The following is an 18,959-nucleotide window of genomic DNA, read 5'->3' on the forward strand; positions in this document are numbered from 1 at the left end:
TATGCCTAGTGTCTAATATAGCATTGAGTAAGCAGTCATTACTTAATTCAAATGTATAAATGAACAAGTCAATAAAATTTATGCCTCCTGAAATTATTTTTGTATTTTTATAACATAGTTATGGTGTATTTAAGCATTAAGAAAAGCAAAAACTTTTTTTTTTCAGAAAATGCTTAAATTTGTTGCCAGAAAATGCTTTATTCTGGTTCCATATAACTTAGACTTCATCTTCTTATATATATTCCACTCTATTAAGATTTTTGGTTACAACTGATAAAATCCAAGTTCATAATAGCTTAAGGGAAATAAAGAAAGTTATTGGAATATTACAAGGTGGTCCTGAGGAAGAAATTGCCTCAGTTGCAGTTGGATCCAGTGAATTGATCAATCCTCATTCTTAGGATTTTCTTTCTTTGTAAATTTTGTCAGTTATTCCATTTGCCTCATTCTCTTCTTGCTCAGATGAAGGTAATTGTCAAAGGTGTCAGGCTTACAGGGTCTTCAGTTAGCAAATCTGTTTAAAAGAAAGAGCTATTGTCTCTGGGCATCAGTATATTTGGTTGCAGATAAAGACTCTGATCGACTCAGTTGGGTCAAGTGCTCATTCTGTACTGATTACCTTGTGGACGGTATGTGGACTAGCCTGGATAGCCTGCCTGTTTCCGTAGGAGTTGGGAGCAAGGTGGAGAGTGAGAAGGCATCCCGATCCATAGCCTCACCAGGGACACATGCAGTGGAGAACAGTTTCCCCAATAGAAACAGGAACACTGTTCATAGACATGTTATAGATGAGAAAGTGTTCTTGGGTAGAAAAAAAAAGTCAATAGCTATTACAGTCCAATATATTCAAATACATTTAAATTTTTTGACATATATTCTAATAAGACACTTCGTTTCTTCTAAATTCCAATGAACTAAAAAATACAAATATAAAATTTGCTTTAAATTATACATTTTATTTACTGAAATTTTACAATGTTATCTTGACATTCATTGTCCAGTGCCCTATTTCCACTTGCACACTCATTTTACTTAATACTAACATTAGTCATTTCTTTTTCTTTAGTTGGTTGGGATCGTAGGTTAAGGAAATCAAATTACTTTGAATAAATAATTACAGCTTTGTGATATTTTGTGAGTAAATTAAACTGGTAACATGGGTTTACATCGCCAAAATTAGTGCCCAGTGTTTATTTCTTAGCAGTTATCTGTTGGGCTGCAAAAGGAGACATCAGTTAGAGGTTTACCTATTCTTGAAAAAGCAGATTCAATTCAGTAGAAGGCCATTGAAAAAGAGGAAATAATGGTTACGACTTATGACTAACTGTATCATCAGTGTAAATTGTAAATTGTAATGGGTGAAATGCATGATTTCTCAGTTATATCTTATTTTCCCCCAATGTTGTAATTCCTAATTCATTCAGAAGCACTTATTGAATATCTACTATGTTCAAGGTACTTTTCTGGGTGTTGAGTTACAAACATGGATATGGTACCCCTGACTTTTCTGAGCTCACAGTTTTTAGGCATATGTGTTTGATTGTAAATTTAATAGAAAAACGGATAAAGCTTTTTTCTATTCTTGTTGGACAAGACATATTCTATATGTCAATCCAGATTTTTGAAAAATCAAATTGGAACAAGTGTAGAGTTAGAATGCCTGGCAGATCTATTTCATGTTTCAGTTAATAAAATAAGAGAATGGGCAAATAGGACTAATATGAAATAATATATGCTGCAGAGTGAGAAACATGCTGGGATGCAATTTCTTTAGATTCTTAAATAGATGGTACATTTATTATTACTTTATCCCATAATTTCCATGAGCTTTTTGTGGAAAGTTTTCACCCTGTAAGTAAACATTAAGTGATTGTTCTGAGTTTGTGCTGGTCAAAAGAAAAGAAAAACAAAAAGTAGAGACAGATAAACTCTGTTTCAAATCAGTTCATTTTTAGCATATTTCTATGATATAGACATATTTTCACCAGCAGTATAATCAGCACTCTGCATGTGTTGTGTTTGGAGCTGAGGAGAGTAAAAGGCAATGATTATAACTTACATTCCTCCCTAGATTTCTTCGGGTAAAAGTGTGTTTAGAAATTTGTCACTTGTGCTTGTACTACCCGCTCACGTGCAGAGGAAGGGAGACTCCATATTTAGAAATGGTCGGTGCAGAACACTCTGTATTGAGCAACTGGTGTTTTGAATCTTCAAGCATTTTTTTTTTAAAAAAATGAACTCAACCAAAACATGTGATTATAAATTACAATTGCTTTTCATTGAACTATTGCCTCTTAGATAAAAATATATTTGATAGCCGGAGAGGAAATAAAAAGTATAAATCTGTATATTGAGAGGTAAAAGGCAAACAAGAAAAGATTGTGAGAAACATCTTTCCAGTTTTCTTACCTGCTTATATTATGCACAAATATGACTAATTACTAAAGCTTTATTCTGTTGGGAACTTTAGAACTAATGCTGTTTAGTGACTTTTTTCTTATGAGATTTAAAAAATTGGAATCCTTTATATTTGAGATGAGCTCCTATAGTGCTTAAAGCTGCTCAGTGAGTCAGAAAAAAAAAGCCTGCTTTTTAGACTTCATTATTATCCTTACTGACATTTTCTGACATGCTACATGTCACAGAAATGAGCAATTTCTATCTGTTAAAAAGGCGCACCTCGGGTGCTTGTAAACTCCCTGCAATGTTCTGTGGTAGGTGGTGTTATACCCCCAGAGTCAATGTTAGAAAATGATTGCTATGGTGAATATTTTGAATTTTAATAAAGTTTTAAAATGTTGGAGATGTTTAGGTGTCATTGAATTTAAGTATGAGGACATATTTGGCTTTTAACTTTCTTGTGTTACTATATGGCAGGCTTTTCATTATACATTTTAAAGGAAGCTTTCAAGACACATACATTTTTAAATAGGACAGAAAGTTTTGATGATGAGGACAGTGACTGCTATTACAGAGAGTAAACATATAAAACCATCTTTATGCATTTTATTCACAGTTTGCAACAACATGCTGGAATGTCTAATTTTTACACAAAGTACCAGAACTTAGAATTCTATGTATTTTAACATCTTTTCTATTATAGATTTATTTTTACTAGCTTATAAACACAAATTTTGCAGATGGTCTTGTGTACACCAATAGCTACTCTGTCTAGACCTCTTTCTCGTGGAAGTCCACACCTTTAGCTCCTACCCAACCTGCGCCCTGTGTGTGCGACTGCAGGTGAAAATGGTTTAAAGACCCTGCTGTTCAAACACATAGGAGGGGAAGAAACTAAAAAAAAGAACAACAGGGGACAGACCTTCTTCAGGCACACATATAGGCAGACCGTGTTTTCCAATGTTGGCATTCCATTTCAGAAAACATTTTCCCTCACGCTGCTTGCATTTCTTGCCTTACGCATGGTTCTGCTGCCTGGATTTCCATGTTTAGGGTTTTTATGGCTAAAAAAATCCTCTTCATTTTTCCTAGGTATAATCCTGTCTAGTTGTTTGACGGATAATCAGTTCACATATTCAGATGTACGTACAGGAGGTTGACAGTTATTTGTATGGAAAATAATATAATAATAAGTAATAATACAAGTACAAACTCTGTTTTCTGTACTCACAACTTTAAACCTACTTTTGCCTGACTTGTATTAGTATGAATGAGTTTATGCAGTGAGAATGGCTACATTGAAATGGAATATTTTAGGAGGCAAGGCAAACTCAGTAGTGATTGTGTTTAGAAAAGAAGTGTCTATGTGAGACAGTGATGTGGAAAAGGACAAAGACAAACATATTTTATATCAATAATTTGCCTGAACTCAGTTCCACATCCAGAAAAAATAGAGAAAAACAAAAGAAAATTGAAACGCCATGCCTTCTAGGGCTGAATACCCTTTCTTTTTCCAGGACTCAGGTGAGTTCTACAGTTTTTGAACTATGAAACCTAAATACTATCGATGCCATTACTTTTATGAAAAAAAAGGAAAAGAAAAAAAAGGTGGCTTGGTTCAGTGGATTGAGTGTCGGCCTGTAGACTGAAGGGTCCCAGGTTTGATTTTGGTCAAGGGCATGTATCTCAGTTGCAGGCTTGATCCCTGGCCCTGGTCGGGATGTGTGAAGAAGGCAACCAGTTGATGTGTTTCTCTCACATGGATGTTTCTGTCTCTCAGTCTCTCCCCCTCCTTTCCACTCTGTCTAAAAATCAATGGGAAAATATTCTTGGGTGAGGATTAACAACAAAAACAACAAAAAGTCTTCTCAGATCAAATAACAAATTACTTTTTCTAAACAGTTTTATTTTAGTTTTCCAAATGCTTGCTATGTCCCCAAACTAGAGTCAGGACCTCTGGTAACCTGTCTTTTAGGTTCTGGATGATGCTGAGAAGTAAAAAAATATGTGTTTTATCTGTGTAACACAAATTTTCAATAGCAAGCAGTAAAAGACAATAGAGAAAAACTAAATAAAAAGAAAGCAAGCCCTATGAATTTGGGTTTCCTATATATTATTAATTCAGAGGATGATCTAAAATTTTTATTTATTCAAAGTCAGTGGTATTGGAAATTTTAAAACAGACCTGTAAAATCCCCAACAAATGAAAGTCAAAGTTTAGTGACATTCATTTGAAGATAGGAAAGAAACCAGATTTTAGATTGTTTTTGATAACATAAAGGAGTCCAGGAAAATAGGCAACTAAATTTCACTAGTTTGTTAGATATTAGGTTTTATAATGGTTAGACTGTCAAAATGGGTAGTAGAGTGCACTGGTTAGAAGAATGGGCTTTGGACTCAATCAGACATGAATCTGGCTCTACTCTTTCAAAGTTAGTTATTCAGGGCAGTTTTTAAAAATCTCTGTAAGCCCCAGTTTTCCCATCTATAAAATGGTTATGAAAATAGTATGTATTTATAAGACGTGGGAGGGTTAACTGAAGAAATTCAGTAAAGTGCCTAGCACGGTTTCTGGAACATAATGATTGTGCAACCAAAAAAAAAAAAGTGATAATTATGATTATCATTGTTAGTAATTTGTTTGAATTTTTTTAAAAAAATATATTTTATTGATTTTTTACAGAGAGGAAGGGAGAGAGAGAGAGAGTTAGAAACATCGATGAGAGAGAAACATCAATCAGCTGCCTCCTGCACATCTCCCACTGGGGATGTGCCCGCAACCCAGGTACATGCCCTTGACCGGAATCGAACCTGGGACCTTTCAGTCCGCAGGCCGACGCTCTATCCACTGAGCCAAACCGGTTTCGGCTTATTTGAATTTTTGACTAGTTATATTTGTGTTCAATTTAGAAAGTTTACTGTTGTCATCCATATTAATATTTGAGGATTTAAAAGTAGGGATTAGGTAATGATATAAATATTACATGCATTTGTAAATATTCCTTAATACTAATGTCACTTAAGTGAACTGATGCTTTTGATCCAGGAGTATACTTTTCATGATGAACATTAAGTTCATTGTCAACTTATATATATTTTATATTCCAAAATCTCAAATGGTGCAATTTTGCATGTAGTGTGTGCAAGACTTCAAGTGCCCTGATTTTATTAATGGTATTTGGCTTGTTTTTAAATTTGGTTGATGGTTCTATTGGCTCTCTCTGATGTCAACCTTTATTTGAAACTATTTTCTGTTTCTATTGAGATATAATGAAGACAGATAGAAACACATATTTGAAGAAATATCCTTACAAGAAATCTGTTGTACAAATCATGGAAGTACAGAGTATGAAAGATAATGTATCAGTTATGACAATTGGGACACCTGGTCCAATGTTTAATCAATCAATAACAGTATTTGATTTGATAAAAATTAACCAGAGTGTTTAAAATATTTGTCCCTCTCTGTCCATTGTCATTTAGTGATGATAATTTTAATAATAGACTCATTTTGAAATCTTGAACATTTGATCTTGTGCAATTACTTGGTAATAGATTATGAACTATTTTGTATTTAACTGATTATTTAAAAAATGCAATGATGTAAACTTTTGCACACAAACATTACATTAGTTCAACTTCTGGTTGTTTTCTTAAAAATAGGAATATGCTAAACTCCAGATAGAAAAACCAAAGTTAGGATAAATATTATTTTCTAAGAATTTATATACTTTCATCTTTCTCTTTTTTCCCTACCACATTCTCTCTTTGGTTATTTTTCATTTGGAAATGGTTTTGGTGAACTTAGTTACAAATTATGGGTTCCTGGCTTTCCAGCATTCACAATTGATTGGAAGGGGAGATGCTTTTTCACATAAATTAACTTTATTTTTCCTTATGTTAGTCCTAATATGATTGTTGCTTTGCTTATTAGATAGACGTTCTTAATACATAGTCTCATTACTTCATGCATTCAGTCTTTGTTCTGTGTTTCTTGGTTGTACTGCCTGTAAAAACCAATGTGCCAATCCAGAAAGGGTTGAGAAGTGTAGTGTGATTCTATTTCTATACTCAGAGTTTGTCTTCTGAACAAGGAAGTGATTCATCCACTCAAATAATATGATATAAAGTCCCAATAAATTTTAAAAAATGAAAATATACTTTAGAGAAAGGCAGGTTGGTCTGTGGTAAATTCAAATGCATTGTGTTCCTGTGTATAAATATGTATTTTTACAAGTTACTGCAGGATATGACTAACCCTTAAATATTCATCCCTGCTTAATGTAACTTGATTTTTTTAAAAAATTTCAGATCTGAGTGCAACATAAATTGCTAAATGATCCTGAACTCTTTGTTTAAAATCAAATACTTTACAGGGCATTAAAAGAGTCTAGTTTCAGAGATATAGACCATCAGTGGTACTTGAAGGTATTTGATCTTCAGTGTTAAGGAGAGCTCTATAAGAATTGTTCATTTAATCTTGTTATTGAAACTATCATTTAAAAAATGATTTGATAGATTACATCAAATAAAGGTGGAAGTCAACATGCACACTTGTCTTAAATATTACAAGATCTGGTTTAATTGTCGTCAATTTGGTAGGAGAGAGAAAACCAACATAATTTCAAAAATTCACGCAGGTCATTCTGAGATACATATTCTTTGACATGGCCTTTGTAAAATCTCTTTACAACTTTTTGATTTACCTTGTTCTAAGAAATATTTTTTTAAAAAAGTATATTTTATTGATTTTTTACAGAGAGGAAGGGAGAGGGATAGAGAGTTAGAAACATCGATGAGAGAGAAACATCGATCAGCTGCCTCCTGCACATCCCCCACTGGGGAAGTGCCTACAACCCAGGTACATTCCCTTGACTGGAATTGAACTCGGGACCTTTCAGTCCGCAGGCTGATGCTCTATCCACTGAGCCAAACCGGTTTCGGCAAGAAATATTTTTTAATAGATTTCTATTTCAATAGATTAAATCTTTAAACTACTCTCATACTTCTCCTTGATGCTTGAAATGTTTTTCAGTGAGTCTAACAGAGGTGTGGCTAAAAACCAATAAAGAAATTGTAAACTTGGTGAAGTTCATAATAAGATGTGTTTTAAAATAAGTTCTTACAGAATTGCTGGCAGAGAAAACAGATTTGAGGGCTTTGTGTTTTTCTTTGACCTTCCATTTTGGTGGCTCACTGTTCTCACTTTCATTTCAGATCCACCAAAGCTAAAGCTATAATGTGTTTTACAGTTTTGTTTTTTAAGTTGGAACATTGTTAGCTCTGTATTCCTGTAGCAAAACTTTATATTTTGTTTCCTTTATAGTCTTGTTATCTGGATTATGTCAAAATATTTAAAGATATTAGTGATTTAAGATACTTAAATGTACACCATACTAGAGTGCACATTAACCTTTGACAATAGTCTTCAATTCTTAAATCTTTTTTAAAAAATATATTTTTATTGACTTAAGAGAGGAAGGGAGGGAGAGAGAGAAATATAAACATCAAAGATGGGAGAGAATCATTGATTGACTGCCTTCTGCCTGCCCCACACTGAGGATTGACCCTGCAATCTGGGCATGTGCCATGACCAGGAATTGAACCGTGACCTCCTGGTTCATAGGTCAATGCTCAACCACTGAACCATGCTGGCTGGGCTTAACTCAATTCTTAATCGAACAATGGTACTCCCTCCTCAGTGGATAAGATAAAATAGCAGACCCAGAGGAGGTATTTGGGTGTGGAAAGTTTTTGGGGTGCTATGGAATCTCTTTGGTCAATCTCTTTCTGCATTTAAATAGACCTCATCTAGAATTTCTCAGATATAAAAATTTACTACATATGTTTCCTAATCACTAGGTGAAAAGTGGCTCTACTGGGAAACTGTCTAAAAACAGTTGCCCCCATTCAGAGATGCATAGTCAGCAACAAAATTCCCTCAGTTGAAACAGCTAATTTTTAGAGTCTGACAGTTTATATTTTCACTGTTGTTAAAGCACTGAAAATGTTATTTCCTGCTACAGTCCTTCCTTCCTGTTCTAGTTATGAGCAGGAGATGCTAGAAACCACTGTACGTGCATTATCTGTTTTCAACTCCCGTCAAGAAAGGAATGTTGTGCAAAGATCATCTGGAGTTTGTCTGACTTTGATAATGTAGTGCAGAGCAGTTCTAAAAATAAAGACAGGATTGTTGTGTCCATTAAGAACGGCCTATTTCATCATTGTTGTTTTTCACTTGTAGCCAGCCTTGTGCCTTGTATGGTGGTTTCTATTTTTCAGGACAAGCTAAGAAGAGCCATTCTGTGTCTTTGCCCTGGGAATGCGGCGCACAAGAGTCTGTGTTTCTGAGAATAATATTTGGCTCATACAAGGAGCCTGTGTTCTGCAAGTGTCATGTCTAATACATATAAGCAGTATCAGCACTCATAGGAATTGAGGCTTTACAAAATAAAGCCTTAGAATACATACTGAAAAACAATACATATTTCCTAAGAGCTTGGTAACTGTGTATGTGATAGTTAATAGATTTTTCTCTGTCATCTGGTGAAGTTAAGGGGAGGACTCAAGATTATTAGTAGTCTTATAATTCACTTCACATGTTAAAATTTAGTTCTATATCTTGGTCTTCTCTGTTTCCTTTTTAGATACTAGCTCGATCATGCACTGAAATCCTGGAATTGTATCCCTCAAGTGTATGTGTGGGGGGTAAGTGGTTAGAATTTAAAAATACCGTGTAAGAAAATGTATTTTTTTCCTAGTTAAAATATATGATTTGAAACGCATGTTGGAAAGAGAATAGCAAAATTAACTTTTTTGGCATCTTTGTCTGTAAGAATTTTTAAATAATTCCTTGAAATATTTCTATTTTAAATTCAAATTTTTAAGACTGGAGTGTTATTTTAAATAATGAACATATTGTGTGACAGGCTTTTAGAGTCTTCTGTATATTTAGTTCATGTTTGAGACCTTTCCTATGACAAGTAAAATGAAATATGAAATTTTGTCTTTTATCTTATTATACAGACAGTCATGGATCTGTAGAGTTTGAGCTCCATGCTTTGATAACCAGCCCAAAGGCCATTATTCACCAGCTCAGGACACATAAGGAAGTGACTTAGGGCTTGATGGCAGGAAGGAAGCAGGTGGCTTCTTTAGCTGGTGCTAAGTACAGACTCAGGTTTTAACACATCAAAGCCTTCCTTACCAAGAGCATGAGTCTCTTTGGCCTTTTCTATTTCTCATTCACGTCTGGCCTGGAGTTCATTTTAACCTGACTTTACTTAGGAAAGGAAAAATAATTTGTCTGGTGGGGGAGGAAATGTGCTGTGAAGTTGACCATCAGCCTCCCAACTGCAGGACATGGTGTTGTGTTCTGTACCTTCTAGTCTCCTTAGCTAATGATTACTGAGATGTTTAGGGGGAATAGTGCATTGGGCCATCCCAGGAGTTTTATAATTCCTGATTCACAGATGGGGAAACTGAGGCAGAGAAAAATTACTATTTGCTATTAGTAATTGTCTTATTAGACTTCTTTGTCTGACTGACTCTGAAGCCCATGTTCTCTTTCTACTGAGTCATATTTTAATTATTACCTGCATTTTATTTTAACTTGTGAGTAAAATTCCTTTTATAACACACTTAATGGCATGGCAGTATTTTCTTCCATAGTTACTATTATGTATGTGTTAGATTATGTGTTAGATAGGAGGTATCTGAGGGGGTTGAGAGCCAAACACTATTAAAACAGTTATAATATATCATCTTGCAGCTAAGCAGCACACATTTATTTGCCAATCAAGATTTCAGACGTTAACTTTTTTTTCTAGCATGTTATTTCACTCTCTAATGTTAAGTGACTGCTCCTGTTTATATACATAGAGTACAATAAGTTAAGTCAACTTTCTTTAGTGACTGGCCAGAGATTATCTGTAGTCCAAAATACTTTACCTCCAGTGAGTTGTAAATTTGTATGCAACAAAAAATGAATGTGGGATTAGTCATGTGAAGAAGCTGTTAAAGAACTCTGTATGGCGTGTCATACATAGATTAAAGAAAACACAACACATGACAGTTCTAAGAACCAAAGCGCAGCAATCACTAATGTTCTTTACATTCCCATACCTCAGTACCTGAAAATAGAGAAAACAAAGAGGTTTTATTTCTTCTCATATTTTCCTAAGGAGAGAATTGGGGGAAGTTTGTGTGGTAGATAATATCTCCACTTTTCCCCTAAAGGTCAAAGAAAGCACGGAGACTTGGAAATAGAGCCATGTCTTCTTTGTTATCAGTTGGCTGAATAGTGTGAAGAAATTGATTCTTTCTACCTTGATTTTTCAAATTATATCTTTTTTTTTTGTGAAGCAGTGATTAAAATGTTTATTTTTCTTTTTACTTCTAGAGGAGTTTCAAATCGTTTTGAATGGAAGAGGACTCAACTTGGGCAGTCGCGATGGCAGTGTTCTCTGTACCTACACAGTAAATGACACCTACACCAAGAGTAGGTCCCCATAACCTGTGTTGCTTTAATACCTGCTGAGCAAGTCAGCGTCAGATGTTTTCCTCTTTCCTCAACTGAAACCAACTGTCCTATATTTTTTAACAAAGGAAAGGGAAATGAAGTCCCGTGATAATAGAAATAGTAATAATTATTTAATTGTTATTTAATGAAGGCAATGTTTGTTCATAGCTTAAATGTTGGATGCTGTTCTGAGTAGCCTCATTACACAGACGATGGTCTTGTGGCTGAAAGAGTCAAATAACTTGCCTGCGGCGACACAGTCAATAATGGGCAGAGCTGAGAGTTAAACCCAGTTTTCCTGTCTGCACTCTGTGGTGACTGCATCAACTGCCTGATTAACTGCCTCTTTTTCTAGATTTATTTCTTATCACACTTGCTTGAAAATCTAACTCATTTGGACTACTCTACTACTTATTGTCACTTGTTTTCTTTATCCAATTTGTCAATTAGGTTTTAGAGATAGGCTTTTTGTCTTATATTTTATGTCTCTAGTGCTCACCCAGCATAGTGTTTATTGATTATTACCATATTTATGGAATTAGGTTTTATTTTTCCTAGCTTGGCTTTTAAAAAAGCAGATAAGTATAATGTTTTTCTCTTCATTCTGAGAAATACTCCACTTACATAATCTTAGTATTCTGAGCATTTTGGGTTTCTGTTAAGACATTTTTCCCTCATTGATTATAGTGTCCTCTAAAATTTATACTGGAAGGCATATGCTACAACTCTGAACTCTGGTAGAATTATTTCTTGAGAGGTTCATCTGCAATTTTGCTGTTTATCTGATGGTACTAAACACTTCAATTAGCATAGCTTTGGCTACACACAGAGTAACTAAGTGTTCAATACGTGTTTGTTGAATTAAAGTGGTGGTGATCTCAGCATGATAAATGTCATAATGAATTCCTTTCTTTTCTATTAGGATCATCATTTTGGTAAGGCAAGATAATAACATATTTTAACAAATTCTCTATGTCTTAGGTCCCAAAATTGAAGAGGACAAATGATTTTATTTTTATTCAGTAGTCTTCTGTACCTAAGCATTAGCTTTATCTAACTCCTTTTGATTACATAGCTGAATTGATTTTACTATAAACATATTTTATACTTGACCACATAAGATTAAGTTTATTAAAGTAAGTATTCAAACAAATAAGTAGATATAGATTGTATTTTCATAATTCCCATTCTAGGATTATCCATTTGATCATGTAATGTGTGAATATTTATAGTCTAGATCATTTCCTCACATATTATTAAAATTACAAGGGAAACTTAAGCATGCAGCTTTATAAAATATAGATTTCATATTATAGACACAAATGTTTTATTAAACTCTTGAAATAAATTCATTCTCTTTTGGACATTCACCTTTGTTTTCCCATCATTTCTAAATTCTGCTTTTAAATATATATATATATATATATATATATATACCATTTTAAAAAATCTAAGGTATTTGACAAATTGGGGGGGAGATGATAATTTCATAGGGTCTACAAATGTATGTGAATTTAGTCTAAGTAAAAATGTCATGATTTATAATTTATCAATACTATGTATCAATGAAATATATAACATCTATTTTTCATTCCTTTTTTCTTCTCCTCTTTCTATAGATGAGTGTCTGTTTTTTCATGCTAGTATATCTAACATTCCATACTTGAACTTGATTGTCTTTGCCTTTCATATTATTAATAAAACTGAGATTCATAAAACCCTTTACCAAGTCTATGGCATTTTATTTTCCAGGTGTAAAGCCAGTAAGTGTGGAGGGGAATTCTGTGCTTTGTCCTGCACCTAGTCTGAATAAAGTTGGAGAGTAAGTACTTCATTAAAAACATTTAAAAACATTTTAGCTACCAATTATTAGGGAATGGTGACAGATATACATTAGTTGTTTTATTATATTTTTTGTATAGTTTGAACATGAAATAGTAAACCCTAAACAAACCACTCTGATTAGTACTTCACCTATCCTCTTAGTTTAGTAAAGTCTGTTATATCTTATTTCTTAACTATTGATTAAAAAGCTCTATAAATATTTATCTGGGTGGGTTTGAGAACTATTGTTAGAGCCTTTAAAAAATCAGAGCCACAGCCATTATTTTGAACTTCAGAGTATTTAATTTACCCATGTGAGTGTGGTAAACACAAACACACACACACACATGCACACACACACGTTCCAAAATGAGATTTTGAGTAATTGCTATAGTTTTTAAATATTAAGATTAAAGATAAAAATGAAAATGGCTCAATAAGGCACACCTCAGACTAGGAACTACTTTTGCTTTAATTTGTTTTCTCCTGTCAAAGTCTATATTCTTTTTTAAAAAAATATATTTTATTGATTTTTTACAGAGAGGAAGGGAGAGAGATAGAAACATCGATGAGAGAGAAACATCGATCAGCTGCCTCCTGCACATCTCCTGCTGGGTATGTGCCCGCAACCCAGGTACATGCCCTTGACCGGAATTAAACCTGGGACCTTTTAGTCTGCAGGCCGATGCTCTATACACTGAGCCAAACCGGTTTCGGCAAAGTCTATATTCTTACGTTCTTCAGTTAAAAAAAGGGATATTTAGTTTGGGAGAAGACCTTTATTTGAATTACCTATACACAAGTAATTTTACTAGTAATTATTTCCACTTATGATTTCTTATATCCTCTCTATTAAGAAGGAAATGATTGGAAACATTTCAAATATTCCCTAGCCCAATAGTAGTGGAAACAATATGCTTATGGCAATGAATAGGATACAGTTTTGTTTTATATTTTAGGATCACTTTCAACAGATCTTGAACCTAGAGTAGAGGAAAGTAAAATATACAAGGCCCCAACCCGAAATCTGGATTTGTGTTCAAATAACAAAGATTATATTTTTCTCTATGGAACCCAAGAGAATCATGTTAGTAGTTTGGAGTTTACTTGAGCACTTATCTTCTGTGGATGCATAAATATTCAAGATATCTATTGAACATCACTTCAGGTCACCTAAGTAAATTCGGGCAGTATCAGCTGTCTATTTTAAATTGATTGAAGTAGTGCAAGACTATCAGACTCTTTTTTTCTTTCTAAAAAATAGTTATTTTCTGTGTTATGTAATAATCTAGTTTTATTGATAACATGCTCATGGATGTATCAGGCTGTGTCTTGGAATTTGAAGCAGATCCAGCTTAGCCCCAAGTGCACAGTGAGACTCCACAACTTTCTGAGTAATCATATCCTTGTTAGCAGTGATACATGTATGGACTTGATGTTTGGTTCTATTTTAACAAATCTATAATTCCATATTGATCCTCCTGATCATTCTCCTCCATCTGCTCCTGTGGCTGTCTTTTCTGTCTTAGTCATTGGCAGCTCCACCTTTTTTGTGGTTCAGGTCAGAAACCTTTGATTCATTAATGATTTCTCTTACATGCAGGCCATCAAAGAACCTCATTAGCTCTACTTTCAAAATATGTTCAGAATCCAATCCTTCCCCACCACCTCTACTGATACCATCCTAGACCAAGCTACTGTCATCTCTTGCTTGGCTGGTTTTTCTGCTTCTGTTCTTGGCAGGAGTGATCCTGTTAAAGCACTTAAAATTGTCCATAACGAGTTCCCCATTCCACTCACAGTGAAAGTCGAGTCACTGCAATGTTTTACAAGGTTCTACAGGATCTGGCCCCTCCTATGTCTCAGACTTCATTTTCCTTTTGCCCTTCCCATTATGGTCACACTGGCCTCTTTGCTATTAGTTAACCACATCAGCTTACTCCCATACCAGTACTTTTACACTTGCTGTTCCCTCAGCTTGAAATGCTCTTTCCCCTCATGGTTCACTCTCTCACCTTCTTCGTCTTATTCAGAGGTCTTCTTCTTAGTAAGCTCTTCTTGGTCACCTCATGTAATTATACAGTCTTATTGTGTCTCCTTCTTGCTAGGGTGCATTTTGTTTGTCTTGTTTCTCGCTGTATCTCTAGCACCTTACACATGCCTAACCTACAGTAGATTCGCTAAATGTTTGTTACCTGAAGGATGAATACATTTTTCTTCAATACTTTGGTTTACTAGTTATATAAACAGTTAAAGGAGCACATTTGGTTGCTGGGGGCAGGGCCTATATCAGGTCAGAGAAAAATGATCAGATTCCTATTTTGGAAGGAATGCCATTGAAGAAAGCAGAAAATATCTTGGATTTTTTTTGAATATTTATATCCATTGATTTGGGAGCTTGCTTTGCCTGTAAACTCACAACCGATAAGGCACATTGTTGCAAGATCATGGGGGCTGAGGGAGAGAGAACAATATGAGGATCCTGGTAAAGGACAAAGTGAGAAAACTTCCTGTTTCTTCCTCCCTCCCCCGACTCCAGGAGCAAAGAGCCACAGGTTTCAAAGTCCAGGTGGCCTCCTCTTCACCCCACCCTTGTTATCAAGCTTCCTTTAAAGCAACACATCTTTAAAAATTAAGTTCTTCTGTTTTTGTTTTGTGTATTTTTTTATCATACGAATCCAAAAAAAAACAATGCTTGGGAATTCATTCTCAAGAATTTATGTAGAACAGGTGGCCTAGATTAAAGCCTTGGCAAGATTCTGGGCCAAGCCGAATCCACAAACCAGCAGATCATGCACAAAGGCAACAGTTCTGGTGAGAAATGATGAGTTACTCCTGTCGGGTACAGGATCCCGGAGTTGGTCAGTTTAGGAGCCAAGGGCCTTCTGTCCTTGAAAGTATGAAACCAGGTCTGTGCCAACTCAATACTGCTGCTCTAGGAAGCAATGACAGCTACAGATAATAGAAACACAGCACAAGAAAAAAACCCTGTTTATATTTTATTGAGTAGCAAGGAGCTCAGAATAGTCTGTTGTATTTATTTGCCTCTTGCCAAGCCCAGAGCTGTCTCGGGAGAGGATGCCGACTGACCTTGTCCAGAGTGCCTCTTTTGCAAAGTGGTAGGCTGTAGTGACAGGTGTTTCTTCTGTTCTTTTTTGCGGTGACCTACCTCTTCCAGAAACCAAGGGAAAGAAGCTGACAAACTGCTTAGAACGTCTGTGTACAGTTCAAGAGCGTAGTGATTTCTGCGCTGCTCTTTGTGCTCAGACACACCGAGTTTACCATATATGTCAGGTTTCCTCTTGGCTGCCTGGCCTGACAATTAAGCTGATTGTAGACAGATGATTAAATATGAATTGAGCACACTCTGTATGCCATGCATACGCCCTGGAGAAACTCTCATCCCTCTGGACAGTGCAGGGCCCTTGACTCGCCTGAACCAAATGACCATCAGTACATTTTCTAATCTGTGCTTTCTGTGTGGGAATCCCTTCTCCCTCTTGCTAGGAGAGTGGATGCAGCACCCCCAGATATTAGCCAGTGTGCCCTCTGAATGTTTTTCAATTTGTCATTTGCCGAGAGTAACGGAGGAATAATATTTTATCTTTTGATTCTAAGAGGAAAACTAGGTTTGGGGTTTCTTTCTTGTGTTGTGTTTCGGTTATCTTGGATTTTTAATAGTACAGTAGTGTCTACTTAAGGAAGACACCTTACTTTCTTCTCCAAAGTAATTATAAAATGCAGTATGCCTGGTCTGTCCCAGACACTGTGCTTTCTTTAGAATTTGCCTTTGGGCATAGCCTCCTTTTGAAGAGGCTACCGTAGAGACTGCTGATAGTCTTCAGTGACTTGTAGATAGGCTCCATTCAGGAGATGTGATTTTTAAAGATCATATAGACATGACATCCTCCGTTTGGCTTATGACACTAATATTTCACCTACAAGCAAACTGAGATTGTTTGGGGAAGGAGCTTAGTCTAAAGTAATTACTTTTGATCTTTTTATTTTTTGAAATCAAGTACATTATGCCACTGAGGCAAAACTTGAGAAGATTTTGTTAGTGTATGAGGTATTTAGGGACATCATTATTTTTTCTACTAAGTATGTTGCAAGTAATTTGGAGCTTTCCTTTGCCTTGACTTTTCTTCAGATGCTTTTGTAGCTCTCTTCTGAGATTGGATTAAAATCAACACAGCCGAAACACTTTAGCCTTGTAAGGTGACGGATGCTTAATATGCTTGCTTAATTATCTTTTGGCTAAGGTTTCAAACCCATTAAGTAGCTAGTTAGTCTATATTTCAAATGAACACATCTGGCCCAGCAACGAATGAAGGTTTTTCCTGTGTGAGAGTGACAGATGTGACGATGGTTCCCCCTGTTCCCTCACTTAAATAATTAACAACAGGCTGGTGGAGTAGCCGTAGACAGACAGTCTCAAAGCCAGATGTGTAGTCTTAGAGCTGGATCCATGGGCATGTGCCTCATCTCATTAGCCTACTCTAACAGTTCCTTTCTCATCTTTATGTTATATTTCCTGAATTACATTTGTTTGAGGACTATTTCTTGAAAACCCAGGGCTCATGAATTTTGGGTTGAAAGAGGGTTAACATGAAATTGTTGACTTGGAGATGAGAACGAAGGATGTAGCAGAGTAGTTAGGACATAGATTTGCATTCGGAAATTGATATGGAGTAAACAAAAGTTAAAACCACCTGGGCAACTCTTATGCAGGTATATCACCAGTTAGCCTTGTTGAAGTGGTTCTTTGAAGTACTTTCTTTGAGAAAAATATTTCATTAAATTTCTTTATTTGATAGAGATTTTTAGACTAAGTTGAACAAATTCTTAATATTTAAACAGAAGGTATGTAAAGGTGGTAGTAGTGAGGTTGTTCTTTTCGATTTCTTTCATTGGACACAGTTTAATTTTAAAATGTCACACAATTAAACAAATTGTCTTACCAAGAAAACACAGTAGATAGTTTGGAAGCTTTTTTCTGCTAATGGTTCATTTGCACCAAACTGTCTTAAGTTTGAATGGAAAGGACTCTGTGAAGGCCTTTGAATCCTCCCCATTCCAGGGCAGGCGCCTCGTGGTGTACAGTGCAGGTGTTAGCCGTATTTTCAGGATGGGTTTATTCTCTGACCCTTGTTTAGTGAGACATCAGCAATAACACAGCTGCTCTGCAATAGTTGAGATCTCAAACCTGTAATTTGGCAAGAAGAACAGAGCAAATTGGGTAAATATACATAAACACATTGTGAAGAAAGAAAAACAGAACAGAATGAACTGGAGCCTTATCCTACAGTTTGTTTGATAGAGATTATTTAAGGAGGCATATGGTATAGTTAAGTGTGCTTTCAAAAATGTTGGCCAGAATCGTCTGGCAAATATGAAATAAGTATCTAAGTCAGATGAAACTGATAGTATTAGTTCTCTTAAAAGGCACTGTGGGAAGACACTTGACAGAGTGTTTTTAGTAAGAAGTGGAGGAATATCAGCGAATGTGGAAAATTTTAATCATCTGGTGCTGATGGGTCATTGAGATGAATGGTGCGGTAGATTTGGGATTAGTGCCTGAGTTGATAATAGAATCTTTTTTAAATTTTCCTCCACATTGTTATGTTTCTAATATAATCCATTTTCCTGGAATAAATTGATTAATTTCATTACTCTTTCTTGGTTGGACAAATTCTGCCTTTAACCTAGCTTCTTACATGAACACTTCTTTTCAATATACGTATGTATGTACATTTATACAATCTCTCATTCCATTGTCTCAGTAGGCGGTGATACAGTCACAACTTAATTCTTCTGTTTTCTCTGATAAATGAGACTTTTATTTACTTATTTTTATCATGGATACCAGGACGTTCTTTATGTCTTTATTTTGGATATAAACATTGATGCATTAAGGCTGAGGACACTTTCTGTTTCTCTATTTCAGTACCTGCTCTTCAGTGGTGGAACTTTTATCTTTCCTTTCACATGGTGTATTGCTTTCTGATTACATATAAAAATGTGATAAGTTTACCTAATCTGCATTTTATTTCTACTTTAAAATATTATGTTCCGTTCTGGAAATTGTCTTTTAAGAGGGTTAACAATTAATTTAAGCCAATCTATGGGTGGCCAACAAGTTGTTGCCGAGTATGGAAATATTAAATAGGATGAACTTTACAATTCTGGCAGAGTTGGATTCAGGAGTGACACA

The 18,959-nt window shown here is 35.2% G+C and overlaps 1 protein-coding gene across 4 annotated transcripts in view; it reads left to right on the top strand.

Annotated features, from left to right (window-relative positions):
• ANTXR2 (ANTXR cell adhesion molecule 2) overlaps positions 1-18,959 on the top strand; it is a 135,300-nt gene that overhangs the window by 25,433 nt on the left and 90,908 nt on the right. For all 4 annotated transcript variants that reach the window (XM_059667506.1, XM_059667499.1, XM_059667492.1 and 1 more), the window contains exons 8-10: positions 9,048-9,108; positions 10,802-10,900; positions 12,674-12,743. In XM_059667506.1, coding sequence (XP_059523489.1) covers positions 9,048-9,108; positions 10,802-10,900; positions 12,674-12,743 — 230 coding nt within the window. The remainder of the gene's footprint in view (positions 1-9,047; positions 9,109-10,801; positions 10,901-12,673; positions 12,744-18,959) is intronic.

This window comes from Myotis daubentonii, chromosome 1, assembly GCF_963259705.1.
Source record: "Myotis daubentonii chromosome 1, mMyoDau2.1, whole genome shotgun sequence".
Lineage (NCBI taxonomy): Eukaryota > Metazoa > Chordata > Mammalia > Chiroptera > Vespertilionidae > Myotis > Myotis daubentonii.